This window comes from Tubulanus polymorphus, chromosome 5 (genome assembly GCF_964204645.1).
Source record: "Tubulanus polymorphus chromosome 5, tnTubPoly1.2, whole genome shotgun sequence".
Lineage (NCBI taxonomy): Eukaryota > Metazoa > Nemertea > Palaeonemertea > Tubulaniformes > Tubulanidae > Tubulanus > Tubulanus polymorphus.
In genome coordinates this window covers 5,750,426-5,767,291 of record NC_134029.1, presented here as the reverse complement: position 1 = coordinate 5,767,291, position 16,866 = coordinate 5,750,426, and the positions used below count along the sequence as shown (strand labels likewise).

Sequence of the window (16,866 nt, the reverse complement as noted above, 5' to 3'; positions counted from 1 at the left end):
TGGTGATGAGAAAACAACAAGTCAAGTTATGGGGCCTGGTACAACAGAAGAGTATGTTTCCTCCAATACTCAGCCAACCACAATTAATACATTATCAACAATACCAAAGAAAACTAAGACTTAAAAATGAATAAACAACAAGATATATATCTTATAAAAATTAGTATTTTTCCATCAACAATTTCATTATTTATTGAGACTGACTATGTCTAATATGAAAATTCACTACATATTCAGCATTAGTCCTTTGAACGCTTACAGCAAAGGGAGCGCTAGGATGAAATGTAAATGCAACCAATCTTCGAGCGGCTGGTGGTGGATTTCTACCCAAAACACCGGCATAGATCTTAAACTTTAAAAGACCAGAATCCCGAGCGTAGAACCTGAAAAATAAATACAATGAGAAAAATATATTTCTGATATTCATCGCCAAATAGTAAAATGATTGTTTACTTTGTGTCAAGGGGACCCATCTGCCTATTCATCAGTAACGGAGCAAAAATGGACTGAGACTGATATTAAATCTATGCTTTGCTGTGCAACTGGCCTCAGAATTCCAACCTTGATAATAATAATAATTCATTATTCAAAAGCACTTAACATTAAAACAATCTTACAGGTCTTTGAAAAATATGTATCCAATTAAACAGTGACAGTCTTTGGATAAAAATGTTAATAATCACCCTTGATTGTTGGTTACGCATGTGTTTGGCAAATCATTCGAAAAATGAGGTGCTGAGATGGAAAAAGATCGTGAACCATAAAGTGGTTCAACAAGACGAATTTTAGAAGATGGCCTAGCCGAATTTCGAATTCACAGCAAACAGTAAGATAGGCTAGTGCCTGGCTATGAACGATTCTATCAGTAAAAACAATAATTTATACGTTTTGCAAAATCAAAGATATTTCTAACATGTATTTGTTATGTATGCAATGTACCTATCTGAGACCCATTTACAAGAAATTATGGGGACAAAAAGCCATCACACAAAATTGAAGTACCTGATTGGATGATCGCCGCAGGCTTTTGGTCTTTCCATAACAGAAACCCACTTATCGTCATAACTAAATAAGGATAAGTCTAGGTAAGGACTACTGCTGTACGACTGTCCGCTTATCGGTAACTGAGCCAGCAGGCGTTTAACGGCTTCCGTTTGGCCGCCGTATTTCGCGTTGATAATCGTCTGTTTGAATCGCTGTTGTATTTGCCGCGCGAATATATTACTCGATGCCGAACACGTGAACTGCGCGTCGCAGTGCAGGTTCGCGTTGCGGAACAGGTCGCAGAAATTTTCGAACAACTCGAGCAGCTCTTCGGACGTGTTCTCGAACACGGCGAGAACGTTCGTCGTCAACATGTTGTAAACGACGAAGAACGACGGCTGCGAATTCGGATCGGCGATGCGCAACGTGACGACTTCCTCGCTCGCGTACTTGATCAGCAAATGGTTCTCGTCGAGCAGCTGCATCTTCCACATGCGCAGCAAACGGAACTGATCGAAGTACTGATAGAACCGACGCAGCGCGATCGCCGTGCGTTCCTGCAACGCGCGTTTATGCAGAAACACGAGCAGCCGGTGTTTCAGAGAGTTTATCGGCGCTTCACAAAACGTGCGAACCTGCCGCGAATTCGTCACCGTCGACTGCTGCATCGCCGATACGATCAACTCGTCGTCTTCGTAGCAAAATCGTCCGATCGACCGAACATCAATGAAACTGCCGTCGGCCGTCACCTGGAATATATGAATCGTTTGTTGCTGCACGGACAAAACGGCGAATGTGTCCTTATACAAGTACAAGCCCTGGTTATGAGACAGGAAAATCTTGTCGCATTTAAACGAACGCGTGTCGCAAAGACGTCCGGTTTCGAGGTCGACGAGATGCAGCGAGTAATCCTCGAGCGGCGATCGTAAGTTCGGCGACACCGATTCGTTGTTTCGGTAAACGTCGAAGAAATACGGATGCGGATCTTCGGGTATATAAACGGCGGAGCCGACGATTACGTACTTTCCGTCGTCCGTAAATAAACTACATTCACGGTTCAGATGTTCTCCGTTCGACGAGACGGCCGTCACATGCTTTAACTTGAAAAATCGTTCGAACAATTTATTGCGGATATTCACGAGCGTCGGGTCGGTCTCGTTGGCGATGTATTCGCCGCGGATGTTCACGAGGAGGTCCTCGGCGGCGGCCGGTCCGCAGAACTCGTAGACTTCGATCGACGTCTGATCGGCGGAGAAGGCGATGAAGTAACGTCCGTCGGGCGAGAATTTACGCAAGAAACACGGTGGTTTTTCCACGTTTACGATCGTGAAATTTGGAAACACGTTCGTGTAGAGTTTTCTAGCGATGTGAAACTGCGTTCCGGCGGTCGACGAGTGGATTTCGCGTTGAAGAAGACGATGAACGATATTCTGATTGGGAATTTTGCGAGGAACGATTCCACAATTCGTCGATGTTGGCATCGAATCAATTATCGACAGAAAGTCCGATTTGCTTTTCCGGTTTCTGTGGCTGCCGAGCATCGTTGCTCTTTCCAGTTTTGTCAATGCTGAAGTAGAAAATATTTTCAGATAAAAGACTAGTTTACAATTCAATTTAACTGGAGAAAAACCCACAATATTTCTATGAATTGAGGAAGGTTTCAACTTTTTACTGCAGTTTAGGTCACCTTTCTATCACTGTCCGGGTGTAGAACTTATATTCAATAGAATATCTATCTATCAGTTAATGCTAAAGCCTCATAAGATGAGTACTTATTAGCAGGTGCGCATCTGTGTTAAGATAACAGAAGAAAAAGATTATCGAATGGCTTTTGTAAAAATAAACATAAAGTATGTAAAAAACATATATAGCCCTAGGGCGGCCTAATGTACCAGCATTGAAAACACTGCGGTGTAGGTCTTGGTATGGAAGGTAGGCCTATGCCATGGGTAGAGAGGAAATTGCTTGAAGAAGGCTTGGAATCTTGAAGGCTTCAGGAGAGGACAAGAGTGTGGCTGGAGCGGCAGGGAGGGCGTTGCAACCGTCCAAAAACTCACAAAAACAACGGTTGCGTTGGGTAGTCTAGTACCTAGCCGTTGTTCCTCAGAACCGTAAACAACGACTGCCTGGTATTTCAGACTATTGCGTTGGTTGTTCGTTCATCTATGACATTATCGACGGCATTTACCATAGCAGGGACACTTAAAGTGCTACTCCCGAAATAGTATAGTTTATGACATTTAAGAACCCTTGACGCTGAACCCACGTTTTAACAAAGATTTTGAGATTTCTATGCTATACGTGAAGTGACAAGAAATATGACATTTCCGGGTTTACTGCGCCATCTTTATTTGTAGAAATAAAGCTGAATTGAATTTACTATTTACCATGTACCCTTCGCGAATTCATAAAATACTTTTATGAGTAACACATGAATTTTAAAAATCTATAAATACATTTGTTCAAAATTGTTGATTATATTAATCAGGATGAAATCTGATTAATTTTTCAATCCGTATTAATCCGTGCGCGTTACCGCGTTTAATTTCGGCGTCCATTTTGTTTTTTGCTGTACGTGAAGTTTCATCGATTTGCGCAGATTATAGTTAAATTCAACCGGTAAATAGCTCTAATAATTCTCTATATACAAACCAATCCGCGGAAAACTGATGCGCCTGATCTAGGAACCAGGTATAAGTCTTCACAATCAGCCATCGGGAATCAAATAACCCGTTTTTAAACAAATACAAAGATAATTTCGGCGTTATTGCCACCGGGCCGCGTCGAGGCGGTGGGCCGTGCGGGCCAGATCATTTTGGGACCCGTCTTCGCTCAGTGAGTTTGGATGAGCCATCCAGAGACTAGTCCATGCATGAGTGAAAAATCATAGTGTATTTGGTGGTAGACACAGAGCAAGACAAGTCAATTCAAAAACTGAAGTTAATTCTTCGGGAATTTTTAGAATGTAACTGAACCTGGGAGCCGAGCTACACATGAAACTATCTTAATTTTCTTTCCCATTTGGGCCTTTGTCGTTGTCGTGTCTTTCTTTGTGCTATATTTTTGCCCATCAATGTATGATATGAAATCCTAACTGGTCGACCTACTACGATAGCCGCAGTTAGTTTAGATTGCATCATCAAAGGGCCTGAACAGAACAGCATTAGTCTAACCCCTGCTAGCCCACGCAGTGCCATTGTAGAAGGGCTGTAATAAAATAGGATAAGATATAGGTCAGGTAAAGGGCGAGTGAACTAGTTGTAAGTAGCTATGACTGCCTTTATTTAATCCTCGAAAAACAGGACTGTGGCGGCATGCTACAAAAGGGTTAAACGCTGTGGGATCAAAATAGGTCAAATCCATTGATGAATATGATCTATGTTTGATGAATATGATCTATGTTCTCTACTTGCACAAAAAAGGATTAAAAGTCTGACATTTATTAGGCTAATTAACCCGAGTCATTATTTTCGTCAATGTGAAACTGGCCCCTGGGCTTGACGGTAAGTAATAACCGATAATGTTAGATTGGTTTTACTGTTATTTATGGAGTTATGGGGGTAGAAAATGAGAAGCTTCAATTTCGCGGGAAAACATCGATTATTTACACATGTATCTAAATAGAACTTTAGATCCTACGGTTTTATTTCGTTTAAACGCAGATTATTTTTTTTTCGCGTGAATTTGCGCTCCGGGAATTTTTATGTCGACGTTCTAGAAGAATCTTGTCGTCGCTTCGCGGCGCCGGTTTAATAGCTCGACGCGATCGATAAAAATCCACCGAGGTGAAAATCGCTAATATTTGGGTGTTGCCTTATTTGTTTAGTTCGTTCGCGTTCGGATAGAGGGCTCTGTGCGGCGTTGTGATGGGTGGGGCGCGGATAGAGAACGCGGTGTGCTATTGTTAATGAGTGTGTAATCACCTGAGGCTGCTGGCAATGGATTTGATGTTGCCGTTAGCAATAACATTGTCAGTCCCTCGCGAATTGTCAATTTGTGCCGATTGAATAGAAACATAATCGACTGAACATGATATCAGTTTTTGTTTTCGGTAAACCTCGAGATAAAAAAGCGGGTGATAATTTTAGGGAGTATTCTCATATCATAATGCATGTATATATATATTTGTATATATATATATATATATATTATCTTGTGAATGGAGGGGAGGGGTTGAATATAAAAAGTTTTTTCTTTTACATTTATCTCTGTTTATACCTTTGATGTTAATAAATGGTTTTTATGGCGCGCCCAGTTGGCTGGCGAGAAAAATGACCATGTTGGGTTTTTCTGAAGGCCAATCTAGACCACGAAAGTCCACTTAAAGCCTCGTTTATAGTTACTGGGTCCCCTTTTTAAAAGCCAGCCGCATTTTCGATGATAAGGACTTATGAAAGCCAGCCTGTTCTATAAGGAGCCGTAACAAGTTGAAATGGCAGTACACCGTTGCATGGTGAATGCAACAATCTATACGTTAATCGTTAAAGGTGTGTCCAGTTATAATTACGGGCTTGGAGCAAGCCGGTTCCTATGTAACCAATTTTGTATGCTCTCGTTCAGGTTTTCCCTTGATATTTGTAATATATGTGGATTTCATGCTGAAAATTGTTGTCCATGGATGGAAATCTGGATAATTCTTCTCTGGGAAAGTCGAATCGTGGCTAAAGGGTTAAACCACTAGCTGAGTTTCACTACAACAAAAGCAGCTACGAGCCTCGAGTCCAGATATGCGGCTGAAGTTTTCTTATCATAATTTGAGTTCGAAATATACACGTGTAAGGGGTGTTATTGTCAATATTTCAAGATGACGAGTATCGCGCGGGTACTCGTGTCGTGATGGGATAGAGCGCAGCGGCAGTATCCAACCATCGGCACCGCCACCACGGAATGCTGGAACAGGAGACGAAGTATACAACAGTGATTCATCCTGTTCGACGCTCTTTGCCTAATTGTTATAAGTAAATGAAGCTTCAGAAAAATTGATTTCTTGCACCTCTTCGTCGATACATTAACGACAGATATTTCTTTATCGTGTAAATGCGTCTATTGTCTTTCAGGCCGAGTGAAGTATGTAATTTTATGCTTTTATCTCTGTAACAGCGGCGGTGATGACGCTGCTGGCGGTGAGTCAGGGCTAATTGTTGCGTTGTTGCACGGAAACATAATGACTCCTCTTGATGACTGCGATTGATAATTATCATCGCCATAGCGTCGCATTCGGCGAAGATGATCGATTTGTCGTATTATTAGTAGGATCGAATCTTGTATCCCCTTCCCGTCGGGACAACTGCATTCGGGATTGTATCTCGTAAAACCCCGCAATTTGAAAATGTGATTTGAATTTGTGAGCTGACCTTTGAGAGTTGGCTTATTTGTTAGAATAGACTTATTACAATAGGGTAGGTAAAGGTAAAGCTAAGTAGTAGAAAATTGCTAGTACTCCATGTGTTAAAAAACAGAGTACTGGTACCAGCATTATTGGCACAGTGAAAAGATTAGCTCGATCACCAAATGGTTGAAACGTTTCTGTGTTGAAATTGTGTTAACATTTCAGATATTTTTGTCTTTCCAGACTGAAGTTCGTCAATCTGAGTTTACAACCGAGTTCTGAACGATATTTTATTAGGTATGTATCATTAAGAATTTTTTCGTTCGGAGATAAGATTTTTGGGCAGAGAACTGAGGGTGGCGGGTGACTTTGACTCGGTCTTATTTCAAAATCTGAGCATCGTTTTAATCAACAATGAACTAAATTTCTCTCTTAATTTTTGTATTCGGGAATGTTAAGTTATGACAGACGGACGAGGCAGTAGCTGATAATGGAAGGTTGAATATACTTTTTGAAATAACATCCACCATGAAATTGATCTAATTATGTGTGTAAAGTGTGCTGCCTGGTTAATTTATCCAGTGAATTCGCCAACGTTCTATTTTGTGGTGTATAAGCGTAGTTTAGACGAAGTTAAGCTTCGAACTTTTCTACGTGTTTCGTTTCAATCGGGTTTTCATTAAAATGGCATTTCATTTTCGAGTCTTGAATCTCGTATTGCATGTTTTCATACGCGGTGCCTTTGTCTGCCGTGTGTTTTCAGGGCGGGATGCGCCTCGAGAGCCGAGCATTCAATCTGGGATTATATCAGGTGTACGTGCACGTATGGCGCCCATTGTTCGAACCAGAACGCCGCTAATGACAATGCGCGCTCGCGTCGCTTCCTATGACCTGTTGTTTGCGTCGATGTTTCGACCGTGTCTGAACCTATTGTCGTTGGCTGTATCGGCATGATTATTTCATCGGCCGGCGCTTAACGTCGCCGGTGAAGCGTATTGAAAAGTGAAAGCTTCGCGTTATGAATCTTTCATCGTTTATTACATACGGGCTTCGGCATTAACGCGAATTTCATGCAGTTATCACGACATCTGCCGCTGAATGACCGAACAAAAAAGTTCTCTTCGAAGTCATTTGTTGTAAGTTTTTGAACTTAGGCTAAAGAATGATATGGTAGACTTCCCTCGAGTCTGGGACTGAAGAAATGTGTTCGACTCGGTGATATCCGAGTTGGATGTTGTGTACATTTCATACGCAGTCGCAATAGATATTTCGACAAATATCCGAGTTGATCGGATCTGACTCTGATGTCTGCTGTACCTTGTTTCTCCTGACCAAACGGTTGATTCTATAAACAGCAATAAAATTTGTAATCACTTCGTTACGCTCAGTTTGAAATATTCTCCATATAAAGCCTGCTGAAAAAAGACTCCACTCAAATGGGACCTTATGGAACGGTAAAAGTGTGTTCGACTTGTATGATATCCGAGTTGAATTTATTTCATAAATAGTGTTCGGGAAACATTCTCAACAACCCTCCCCGTAGTCTACTGTACTTTTGACGATGGTCGAAGCGATGTGAAAATTTAGAACTTCGGTTAAGTCATTGAATGTATGCGAGTCGTGCGACACATTAATGGAATTTGATCTGAACCGACGACAGCCTTCAGTAGCGCGTTCGCGTTAATTCATGCAAAGCCACGCGTGCCTTCGATATTGTCGCCATCGATACGTCAAAGTGAAACCACTCAATCATATTCATAAGCCTCGTCAACCTAGATTATAATTCGATTCCCCGTGATCTGTGAAACGGCCTTCGCGTTATTCGTATCTCGCTTTTTTTAAAATGAATAATAAAGGTTAATCTCGCGCTTTTCGCGTGATCGATCTATGATCGATCTTCAATGGCCTTTTCTCGATATAGTCGAGTTAAAAACATAATATGCTTTTCCCGACTAATCGACACGGATTTGTGTTGATCTGAATTAAGTTAATGCATCATCTACGGTCAAAATGCATAACCAGAGCTGTCGACCGTTCCTGATTTTCAGCATTTCGTTACGATTTTGTCCCGAAAAATACCAATGTGATCTGTTTGGTGCGTACAGAAATGTGAAAGATGTTACTAAGGGTCTAAATGTTGATTACTGATTAATTTGAACGTTTTCTTTCTTGTGTCATGTATTTTGAAATGTTATTGATAACGATTCAAAATTCAGCTCGTTGCTGATAGCACTTTTCAGAGGTTGGTTGGCAGCCGTGCCGGTCGGATGGAGAAAGTAAAAAGACGGGTCGACACAACTTATTGCAGCTGTGTATAATATTGATCCCAGAGGCTTCACATTTTAACTGCTATCGTGATCGGGAGTTTTTCGCCGGCAGCTCGAGGACGACGTGCGACGAAATCAACTAAAACGTCGGTTTATTCGGTGATTTAACCGAACGTCGCTTTGGTCTATTAGTTTAAAAGTCGATACCGAAATACGAGTAAGGAAAAAAAACTTGCCGTGTCATCGCGAGCGCGCGCGCGTGATCCACTCGCCGCAGGCTGCTATAAGTATGGGTGTGGGCTCTAGGTACGTTTGATGTGTACGTATTTCAAACGTCTCTTCGCTGAAATCCGACTGCGGCAATTTCTGATTGACTGTATGTTTTCGCGGGTACGAACGAACGGTTGATCGGCGAAAAATCGACGGATCGATAATTTGAACGGCGTCGTAATGTACACCGTGAACACGGTGGAAATGTTGAATTTAGGATTTTTTCTCGCGTTACCAGGGGGTTCTTAAAGAGGAATAAGGAAAGAATAAGGGAAAATCTGGGAGTTCTCGGTTTATCGTTCCCTGCCGGGAAAATCTGGGAATTCTGACTCTTCTATTTTGAAATCGGGGAAAAGTCAAGGAATTTGAAAATAGCTCGGTCATTTTTCTGAAGCTTTGTGTGTAACGCAAATCTGCCTGAGAATTATACTTTGGCAAGGTGGAATTCGAGAATGAGGTACTTGCTCATATACACGTGTATATGTCATAACCACAAACTTGAAATTGAAAAAAAAAATTCAAAACAAAGGCATTAAGTTCGTTTTCATTATGTTTTAAAGAAGCCTGTCCAACTCGAACTCATTGACGTTTGCTGACGTTACTTTTGTCCCGAGTTAAAAGAATCGGAGTTATAGGTGGACGTTTTGATGGCAGGCTTACAAGTGTCATTTCTCAGTTTTCAAAGGCAGGAGTGATACATGTATAAAAGTGTCTGATTTTTTCCCAATGAAAGCGATGGAAACCTTACGAAAATATCGCCGAGTCTTCGAGATGTCGAGCTGTACGGAAACTGGGATGGTCGGAGTGACGATAACGATTATTGACTCGCATCGAGCCGTAATTGATGGCAGTAGCCGAAGAAAGGACCCCCCTGAACGCATCAATCGAGCTACCTATCCATCGTCGATACGATGTCATCAATTGTCTCCTTATCTTTATTTCATATCGACGACAATATCGTTTCATTTCGTATATTATATCAACTATTCTTCGGATGGAAATCGAATGCGGTCGTGGCGTCCCCTGCCGCGGACCCGGCAGTCGCAGAAAACGCGTATGGACTGAATTGAATATTGATGAGATGTCGTTGATAATTAGTTTTTAACTCATAAAGTATGAATTGTTTTGTATGGATCGCGTGGAAAAAGGCCGACGCCTATAGATCAGTATTCAATTAAAACACCCGTTTCTTCGGAGCGATAGAAACGCATCCTGCCGAGAAAATATTTGCTGTCGGCATCTCTCGGGCCGATACTGCCAACCGAAATCCATCTTATCTATATATGATCATGACGCTTGAAATAAAATTAACGTTGCACACGCCCCGCCTTACCTTTGAGGCAAATATTTAGCGTTTGCGGGTCAGTTCTTTGCGTTCGCGTATATGTAACGCGTATACGTAAATAAGGCTTTGGGCCATTTTTGCTGCGCTTTATGTTAAAAACAATTTGTTAATACTTGGGTTCGATGTTAATAAGGGGTCTAGGTATGTAGTGCGAAGGATAGGCCCAGTGCGCGCCTAGTGGTAGAGCTAGGGCCATGAAACAGTTTTTAGCGTTATGACCTTGAAGATGACCGCATAACTCGGGAATGGGGTCAAATTTCAAAAAGTTATCTCGATATGGATTTCGAGTTCGTACCTGAGCCTAAAGCCTATCGCACACAGGCGATGAATTCGAGCAATTCTCGAGCAACCGCACGATTTGCTCTCGTCTGCAACGGGAGACAGCGGTTGCTCGTTGTTGAAAGGATTTGCTCCTCATGTTTGATATTGGGCGACGGAAAATTGCTCACCAATACACAGTGCACACTCGGTCCCAGACATCATCAACTCTGTAGTAATCGAACAGTACAAATGAATCATTTCGAAAACATATCTATATCTCATGATCTTCAATTCTCAGTTTTCAAGGGGCTGTATGTGAATATAAATGTTCTGATTTGATAGTTGCTTACGTGTATTAACGCAGCGTGACAGCTAACCGATAACGCGGCGATACGTGGTCTCCGTTTAAAAATTCGATATGAAGCGCTACGTACGATTATATTTCGCCTCGTCGACGAAGTATACTCGAAATCTATGAAGCGCGTTTTGAAATGAATTTCTTGTTTTTCGAGATCAGCTCATTTTTGAAGTACAATTAGCGAAGTCGTTAGTATATGTGTACATGGCAAATAGTTTGAGTTGATTCTACTGTGCGTAGACTCGTGCTGTGCGGTTTGGTGTTTTTTGGCTAGGTAACTTTTTCCCTCTTCATATCGGGAGTTGAATGATGTTTATGTGGTGGTTGGTTTCCACTGGGAGTTTTTTTTTGTCGACTGCATGAAAAATGCTCGCGAACCATTCACGCTGACAGGGTCTATAGCGAGTCTCTCAAAGTGCTTCCTACTCTGAATTTGAGCCGCGATCACATGGGGATGATTTGGCACGGGTCAGGCTCTAGCCAAATTTGGTCCATGCGCTAATTAGTGAGCGGGCTCACGCGTGAACCATTCATTGTTAATAAACAATGCTCAAACAAAGCGACATGGGTCATTTTCGGTACCAGTTCAAACGCAATCATTTGGCTCGGGCCTGGTCTGACATTTTTGGTAAGTCCGAATTTGGCCCGGAGCAAACACGATCGGGTCCATTTGGCACCCGTGTGAACAGTTGTCCCGGGCATAATTTGCTTGTGTCATCGTGGCTTTTTACTGGTGCCAAATGGGTCTGCATGCCTGTGTCGGATACTCGGGTCTTCCACATCCAATGTTTATGAAAACCGATAGACTTTTCTCTGAAATAAATCATTATTATTGATGATTGTACCAATATCTGAGAAGAACAACGAATTTAAAGTATATTTGATAGGCCTTGTGATAATACATGCATTCGAGAGCCTAAGAATTCCGTTCGAAGTTCATCGATAATGAACTGATTTTGACGACGAAATACTGAGTATTCATCGCGCCATCTGGCGGCGTAACTGGCGGTTAAATTGCATGTGTATGAACGAGGCTGAAGTCGATGTTCGGTCGTAGTTTACCCGCTGGGTGCGACGCATGACCGACCGGATGAATAATTTACACGACTTCAATCGTCCGTGTACCCTGGTTCCATAGCGGGCCATGTGTTGGCGTATTGCGTTTTCAATTGCTCACAATTGAACGGACGGAAAGTAGCGCGTTTAATCTATCACATGTCCCCCTCGACGTAAAACGATAATATCGCGCGCACGTCATAAACTTCTGAATCGCCCGTTTTTACGACGTGTTTAGTCAGTCAGGTACAACAGATATTTTTCCCATAACGGTTTTATTATATAATGACAACGGCACTAGCGATCGCACTCAGTCAACCTAATCATACTGAAATTTCTGATTTGAATTGGCTCGGCGCTGTTGAGACGAAAAGATACGCAATATCCGCGTAAGATGATAACGAGAGAAATCCTCCAACAAATTCAACCAGAACGAGAAACTTGAATAGAAGAGTATATATATTTGCACCACGTTTCAGCCTATTCAGACTATTAGCCATCATCAGGCGTACTGACGATGGCTAATAGTCTTTAGCCGAAACGTTGTGCAAAAATATATACTCTTCTATTCAAGTTTCTCGTTTTGGCTGAATTTAATGCGGGATTTCTCTTCGTTTTCGGTGCTGTTGGTGTAATTGCCTTCTGATACCGTTTGAAAACTTACGTGCACCGGTAGCTTGTCTGTGATGAGTTAGTTATCCGTGGTATTAGTGGCAAGGGCGCAATAAGAATAGCTGGTAGACTGTCCAACTACTCCACGTCATCTTTCGTGATATTGATATCTCCGTGATCTCGTAAGCATTTTTGGTCAGTGCGAATTTAGGCCCGGTAAAACCGTTGACACGGGTGCCGAATGGGCTCATCCCTTTTAGGACGGACAAATTATTGTGTGTGAATTACAACTGCTTGTGGGAGTGGCTCACATTGCTTAGCAGTGTTTAGTATCGAATGTATGTTTTTTTGCGCGGGAACACAGTCTGTGCACGGGCCAAATTTGATTTTTTTTAGGGGGGCTATTGTCTCCCTTTGATCTTGGCTAATGATAACGGTTCATTCTCAATTGATTATTTTCACCACTTTCTTGTTGTTGGTCCACTTTAGCGGGGAGTAGACGGCTTTCGTAGTGGTCCGGAAAATATGGCAGTGTTTCTTTCATATGGACATTTAGACAGCGAGTCTGGTAATAAGGCTCTGCTGAGTATACTTTGTTGCCACTATTACATTTAATCATGTGGGTGTATATACATGGTACATGTGCCACTGGTTTGCATAGCAGTAACTGCGAGATGGAAATGAGCTCACCGGATTATATGTTGATTAATAATAACTATAATCAGCTTAATAGAATTAGTGTCATAAGAGAAAGGCTATATTGCCGTACCTGCCAGAAATTAGACATCCATTGTACCCTACAACTAACTAACAGGCTTCTTAGTAGACGTTGCCGATAGGACGCTTAAACAATAAAAAGATTTATCAATTCAAGAATCGGCAAAACTATACCGACCATCTAGGCAGAACTCGGGTGTATTGCGATTAAACAGTAGTCTTCGACGCGTTCGATATAGTTTCTCCCGGAAACTTCTCTCGAGCGTTTGCTGGATTTTATAATGATTTTTATTTTTTCAATGAAGACTTCCAATTTCCGTGACTCTGAAATCATTATCCAATCAACTCATCTGTCGAGATGAGTAAGGCTTTGAAGTATAGCCTGCTGCGCGAACTGGTTTGGATATTTTAAATCGGCGATGGCTTTCAGATGTTGTTATATTTTTTTTCATTAAATGGTGGGCCTTTTTCGTACTAGTAGCCTCTTCGTCTTCTAATATCCAGCGGCAAAATGGACGTTTTTGCACAGAAATATAATATCGCGTGTATGCGACTTGCGTAGAGATCTGGCGCAGTGTTGGATAACTACTACCTTCAATTATGTCGGAGTACTTGAGATGAACATTTTCAAATTATCAATAATTTGACTGAAAATTTCAGACTCTAATTGATTTTTGGCTCATGCGTGCAAGCGAGATGGAGTGGGATTTTGAGAGTCTGCGCCATCAATAATGTATGGGTCATTTATGTCATTTAAAACTGACTAATTGAAGTGGCGAGTTGTTTGAATTTGCTATACCATCTACGACCCGACAACTACCTGACTGCTGCATGTCTGTCGATATATGAGAAAGTTCATACAGGCTAGTTTCAAATAACTTAATATAACTTAATGGAATTATATATAAGGTGTTGTCTAGTGATAATGATTGAGACTGTATGGTCTATTGTTCGCACTGTTGCAGTGTCTCTGGTCTATTGTTTCTGTAAATGTCGTCACCTCTGGGCGTACCATTGTGTTTAGGGATCCAGATCTTTCTTCCCTCACCTGTGGTAAATCACCTTTTCTTCCTCTCCTGTGGCAGATCCTACAATTTTAATCGCATCAGCGTGTCTCCGTTTATGAAAGATACATCGATTTTAAGATCCGGTTGTTCTGTATGTCGACTTGCTGTCGTGTGTGCATTTTAAATGTGTGGTCACTATCCGTTTGCGCGACGGAGGCGTTGACCTTCAAGTTTATAAACAGACTTTTGCAATATGCAATTCGGATGACTATGGACTGCAAAGATTTCTCTAAATTAGGTAAAATCCAAATTAGGAAAAATAGTTAACATCGTTCCTGGTTAAATGGAACAAATATTTGATCCGAATTAAGCGAAAATCCGGTTTGAATAATTCGAATAAAAAGGGAGTTCCTCTAAAAAAAAGTCTGAGCCTATTTGTATCGGATTAGGCAGAACTGGCAGTGTGAATTGAAACCCAAATGTTTAGATTGTTGAGACCTCGGACACTTATCATGTGTTGAAATTTTCTGTTGTGCCAATGATAAGTTAACAAGGATTCAGGAATAACTACATTCAGTGTTCTACGTGTGCTGGAATGTTTAAGGGGCTGCATTATGATATCTAAAATTTAAAGCCGAAGTTCGGTCTAGATTTCATTTTTAACAGCTCAATAAATTTCAAACCAATTATCAGCAATGATAGAATATCGACATCCATTAGAGTAGATATTTTATAGGGTGGCTGATTTTTCCCCTCTACTAAAACCAGTCGTGCAGAATACCGACATTGTACCAATCAAAAATCTAGTCATCGTTCATTCAGTTTCGGTATTGTTTCTTCACGAGAGCAAATTGAAATAGGAGCATCGAAATTGTTGACACCTCCAGGGAACAACAGATCAAATCTCATGGGTTTACATTTCATATATATTTAAGTTCAGTAATCATCTGCAGCCGTTGTTCACGTTTCGGGTTCGCTTCTAGATAAACGAGAATTTTGTTATGCAGTCGATGATGATGACAGCCGGGGCCGACGCCCTTGTAGGCGCGCGCGCTCCTGTGTACGACACGCCGCTTGGCGATAAATGGCGTCAATGCGAATGAAGTTATTGTGCGAGGTTTCCGTCAAATTGTCGTTTGATCCGTAACCGAGCATGAAGCGCGTATGTATATATATATATATACATCGATGAGGATGTTTGCACGCATGCGAAATTTTCAGGGTGTGTCGGCAAACGATGGCGGCGTGTCGACGTATATTATACGTATATTGCGTATATTCGATCGTTTGTAAGGATTTGCGGAAATAATCGCGTGTCGTTAAAACCGGTCGATAACCGCGCGCGCTCCGAGCCTCGTTTGGCGGTGGCGCCCGCCGTCGTTTGAATCTTCGGGAATGACGACGCAGCGCCACCAGGCGTAGCGCAAAGTTTTTCTCTCGCATTCGTGCGGATTATATGTATACTCGGTGAATTGATCGGTTGAACGTACTAGGCATGATGCCAGTTTCGTTTAATATAATATGATCTTACTTCATAACGTTTCTACGACGCGATTGATGTCCCGGCGTCGCCCGTGGACGTTAACGTACATCATTTGAAATTTTATAATTTTCGTATTAAAAGTGGAAGTACTATTGACATGCTTTCGAGGCATTTAATATCGATTGATGGTGACGATGTTCGTGAGGCCGTCGTCGCGTTGTAACAGCGTGTGTGTGTGTCATCGGAGTTTGACGACGAGTTGCGCGCCGCCGAGAAATGGATTCGGTCGTCATGGCGACATGACAACTAACTGAAAGATGTGGCTTCCGTTGATTGGTCGGTTCGGCGTCGAGTGTAACGGCCGATGATGATGCACGATGACTCGTAACGCCAAACTGTTGACTAGATTCGACGAAAAGTTTTTCACCTGCCGGCTTTTTAATTTGTTCCGTCCAATTACTCAATCGACTAAATGAAGTCGGTGTATAACTCGTAATATTTCAGTGATGCTGGTTTTCATCGAATGAAACTTGGAAATTGGTGGGTTTTTATTCTTTGAAAAAAAACTCAGATTAGTCCTGAAGCCCAGGACCAGTTACGCAGTTCTGAGTTAAATTCGGCTCTGGAGTCAAAACATCGAATATGAACTACCTTTAACTCAAGAGTTAACTTTGACTCCCACCTCCCTGCTTTAACACACAACTGTGGAACAGGGCCCTGTACATTATGATTACCGATAGATCAGAGTACTTTCTTTTCTTTAAAAGGCAGGGAATAGTCTTTACTCTTTCTATAGCTCATTACATTCATAAGTGATGCAAGTTAAATATCTGTGAAAAAAACCGCCCTAGAAACCCTTGTTATGCCTGGAACCCAGCCCTTCCGATACATTCTTAAGCTAATCTTGTTGGTCACTTTTCTGATGAGTGCTGATAAAGTATCAGTTGGTAGTACTTATCACATATATTAAGGCAGCTTGTCATATCACGGAACATCCCTAACCAGAATATCAAAAGAGATCAAAATAATCATCATAACCTAAGTTTCAGATCACTGATCGTGTTTGGCTAAAAGTCAGGTTGTCAGGGTGACAATATTATCTTGATGAAACAGTGTTTTGTTAATGGTCGGGTAAAGTCCTGCAAAACGAAATGAAAATTAGTGGGAAAGGTTTCGT

At 41.7% G+C, this 16,866-nt stretch overlaps 2 protein-coding genes across 7 annotated transcripts in view; one reads left to right on the top strand and one right to left on the bottom strand.

Moving 5' to 3' along the window:
- Window positions 1–149: 149 nt before the first annotated feature.
- LOC141905604 (DET1 homolog) lies at window positions 150–3,320 on the bottom strand. Of its 5 annotated transcripts, none has more exons than XM_074794541.1 (3): window positions 3,042–3,320; window positions 1,003–2,551; window positions 150–383 (listed from the first exon to the last, which is right to left on the bottom strand). In XM_074794541.1, the coding sequence occupies exons 2-3, from the start codon at window positions 2,523–2,525 to the stop codon at window positions 191–193; spliced, it is 1,716 nt and encodes a 571-aa protein (XP_074650642.1). In that variant the 5' UTR covers window positions 2,526–2,551; window positions 3,042–3,320; the 3' UTR covers window positions 150–190. The 5 variants fall into 5 exon arrangements, with proteins under 5 accessions (XP_074650642.1, XP_074650644.1, XP_074650645.1 ...); XM_074794543.1 differs by having other exon boundaries at window positions 3,074–3,320; XM_074794544.1 differs by having other exon boundaries at window positions 3,173–3,320.
- Window positions 3,321–3,539: 219 nt separating this feature from the next.
- LOC141905274 (heterogeneous nuclear ribonucleoprotein K-like) overlaps window positions 3,540–16,866 on the top strand; it is a 32,223-nt gene continuing 18,896 nt past the window's right edge. The window contains exons 1-2 of one of the 2 annotated variants that reach the window (XM_074794100.1): window positions 3,540–3,603; window positions 6,557–6,610. The gene's annotated coding sequence lies outside the window, so the exon portion shown is untranslated. Of the gene's footprint in view, window positions 3,676–6,556; window positions 6,611–16,866 lie in introns of both variants that reach the window. The other variant, XM_074794101.1, reaches the window with a different exon arrangement.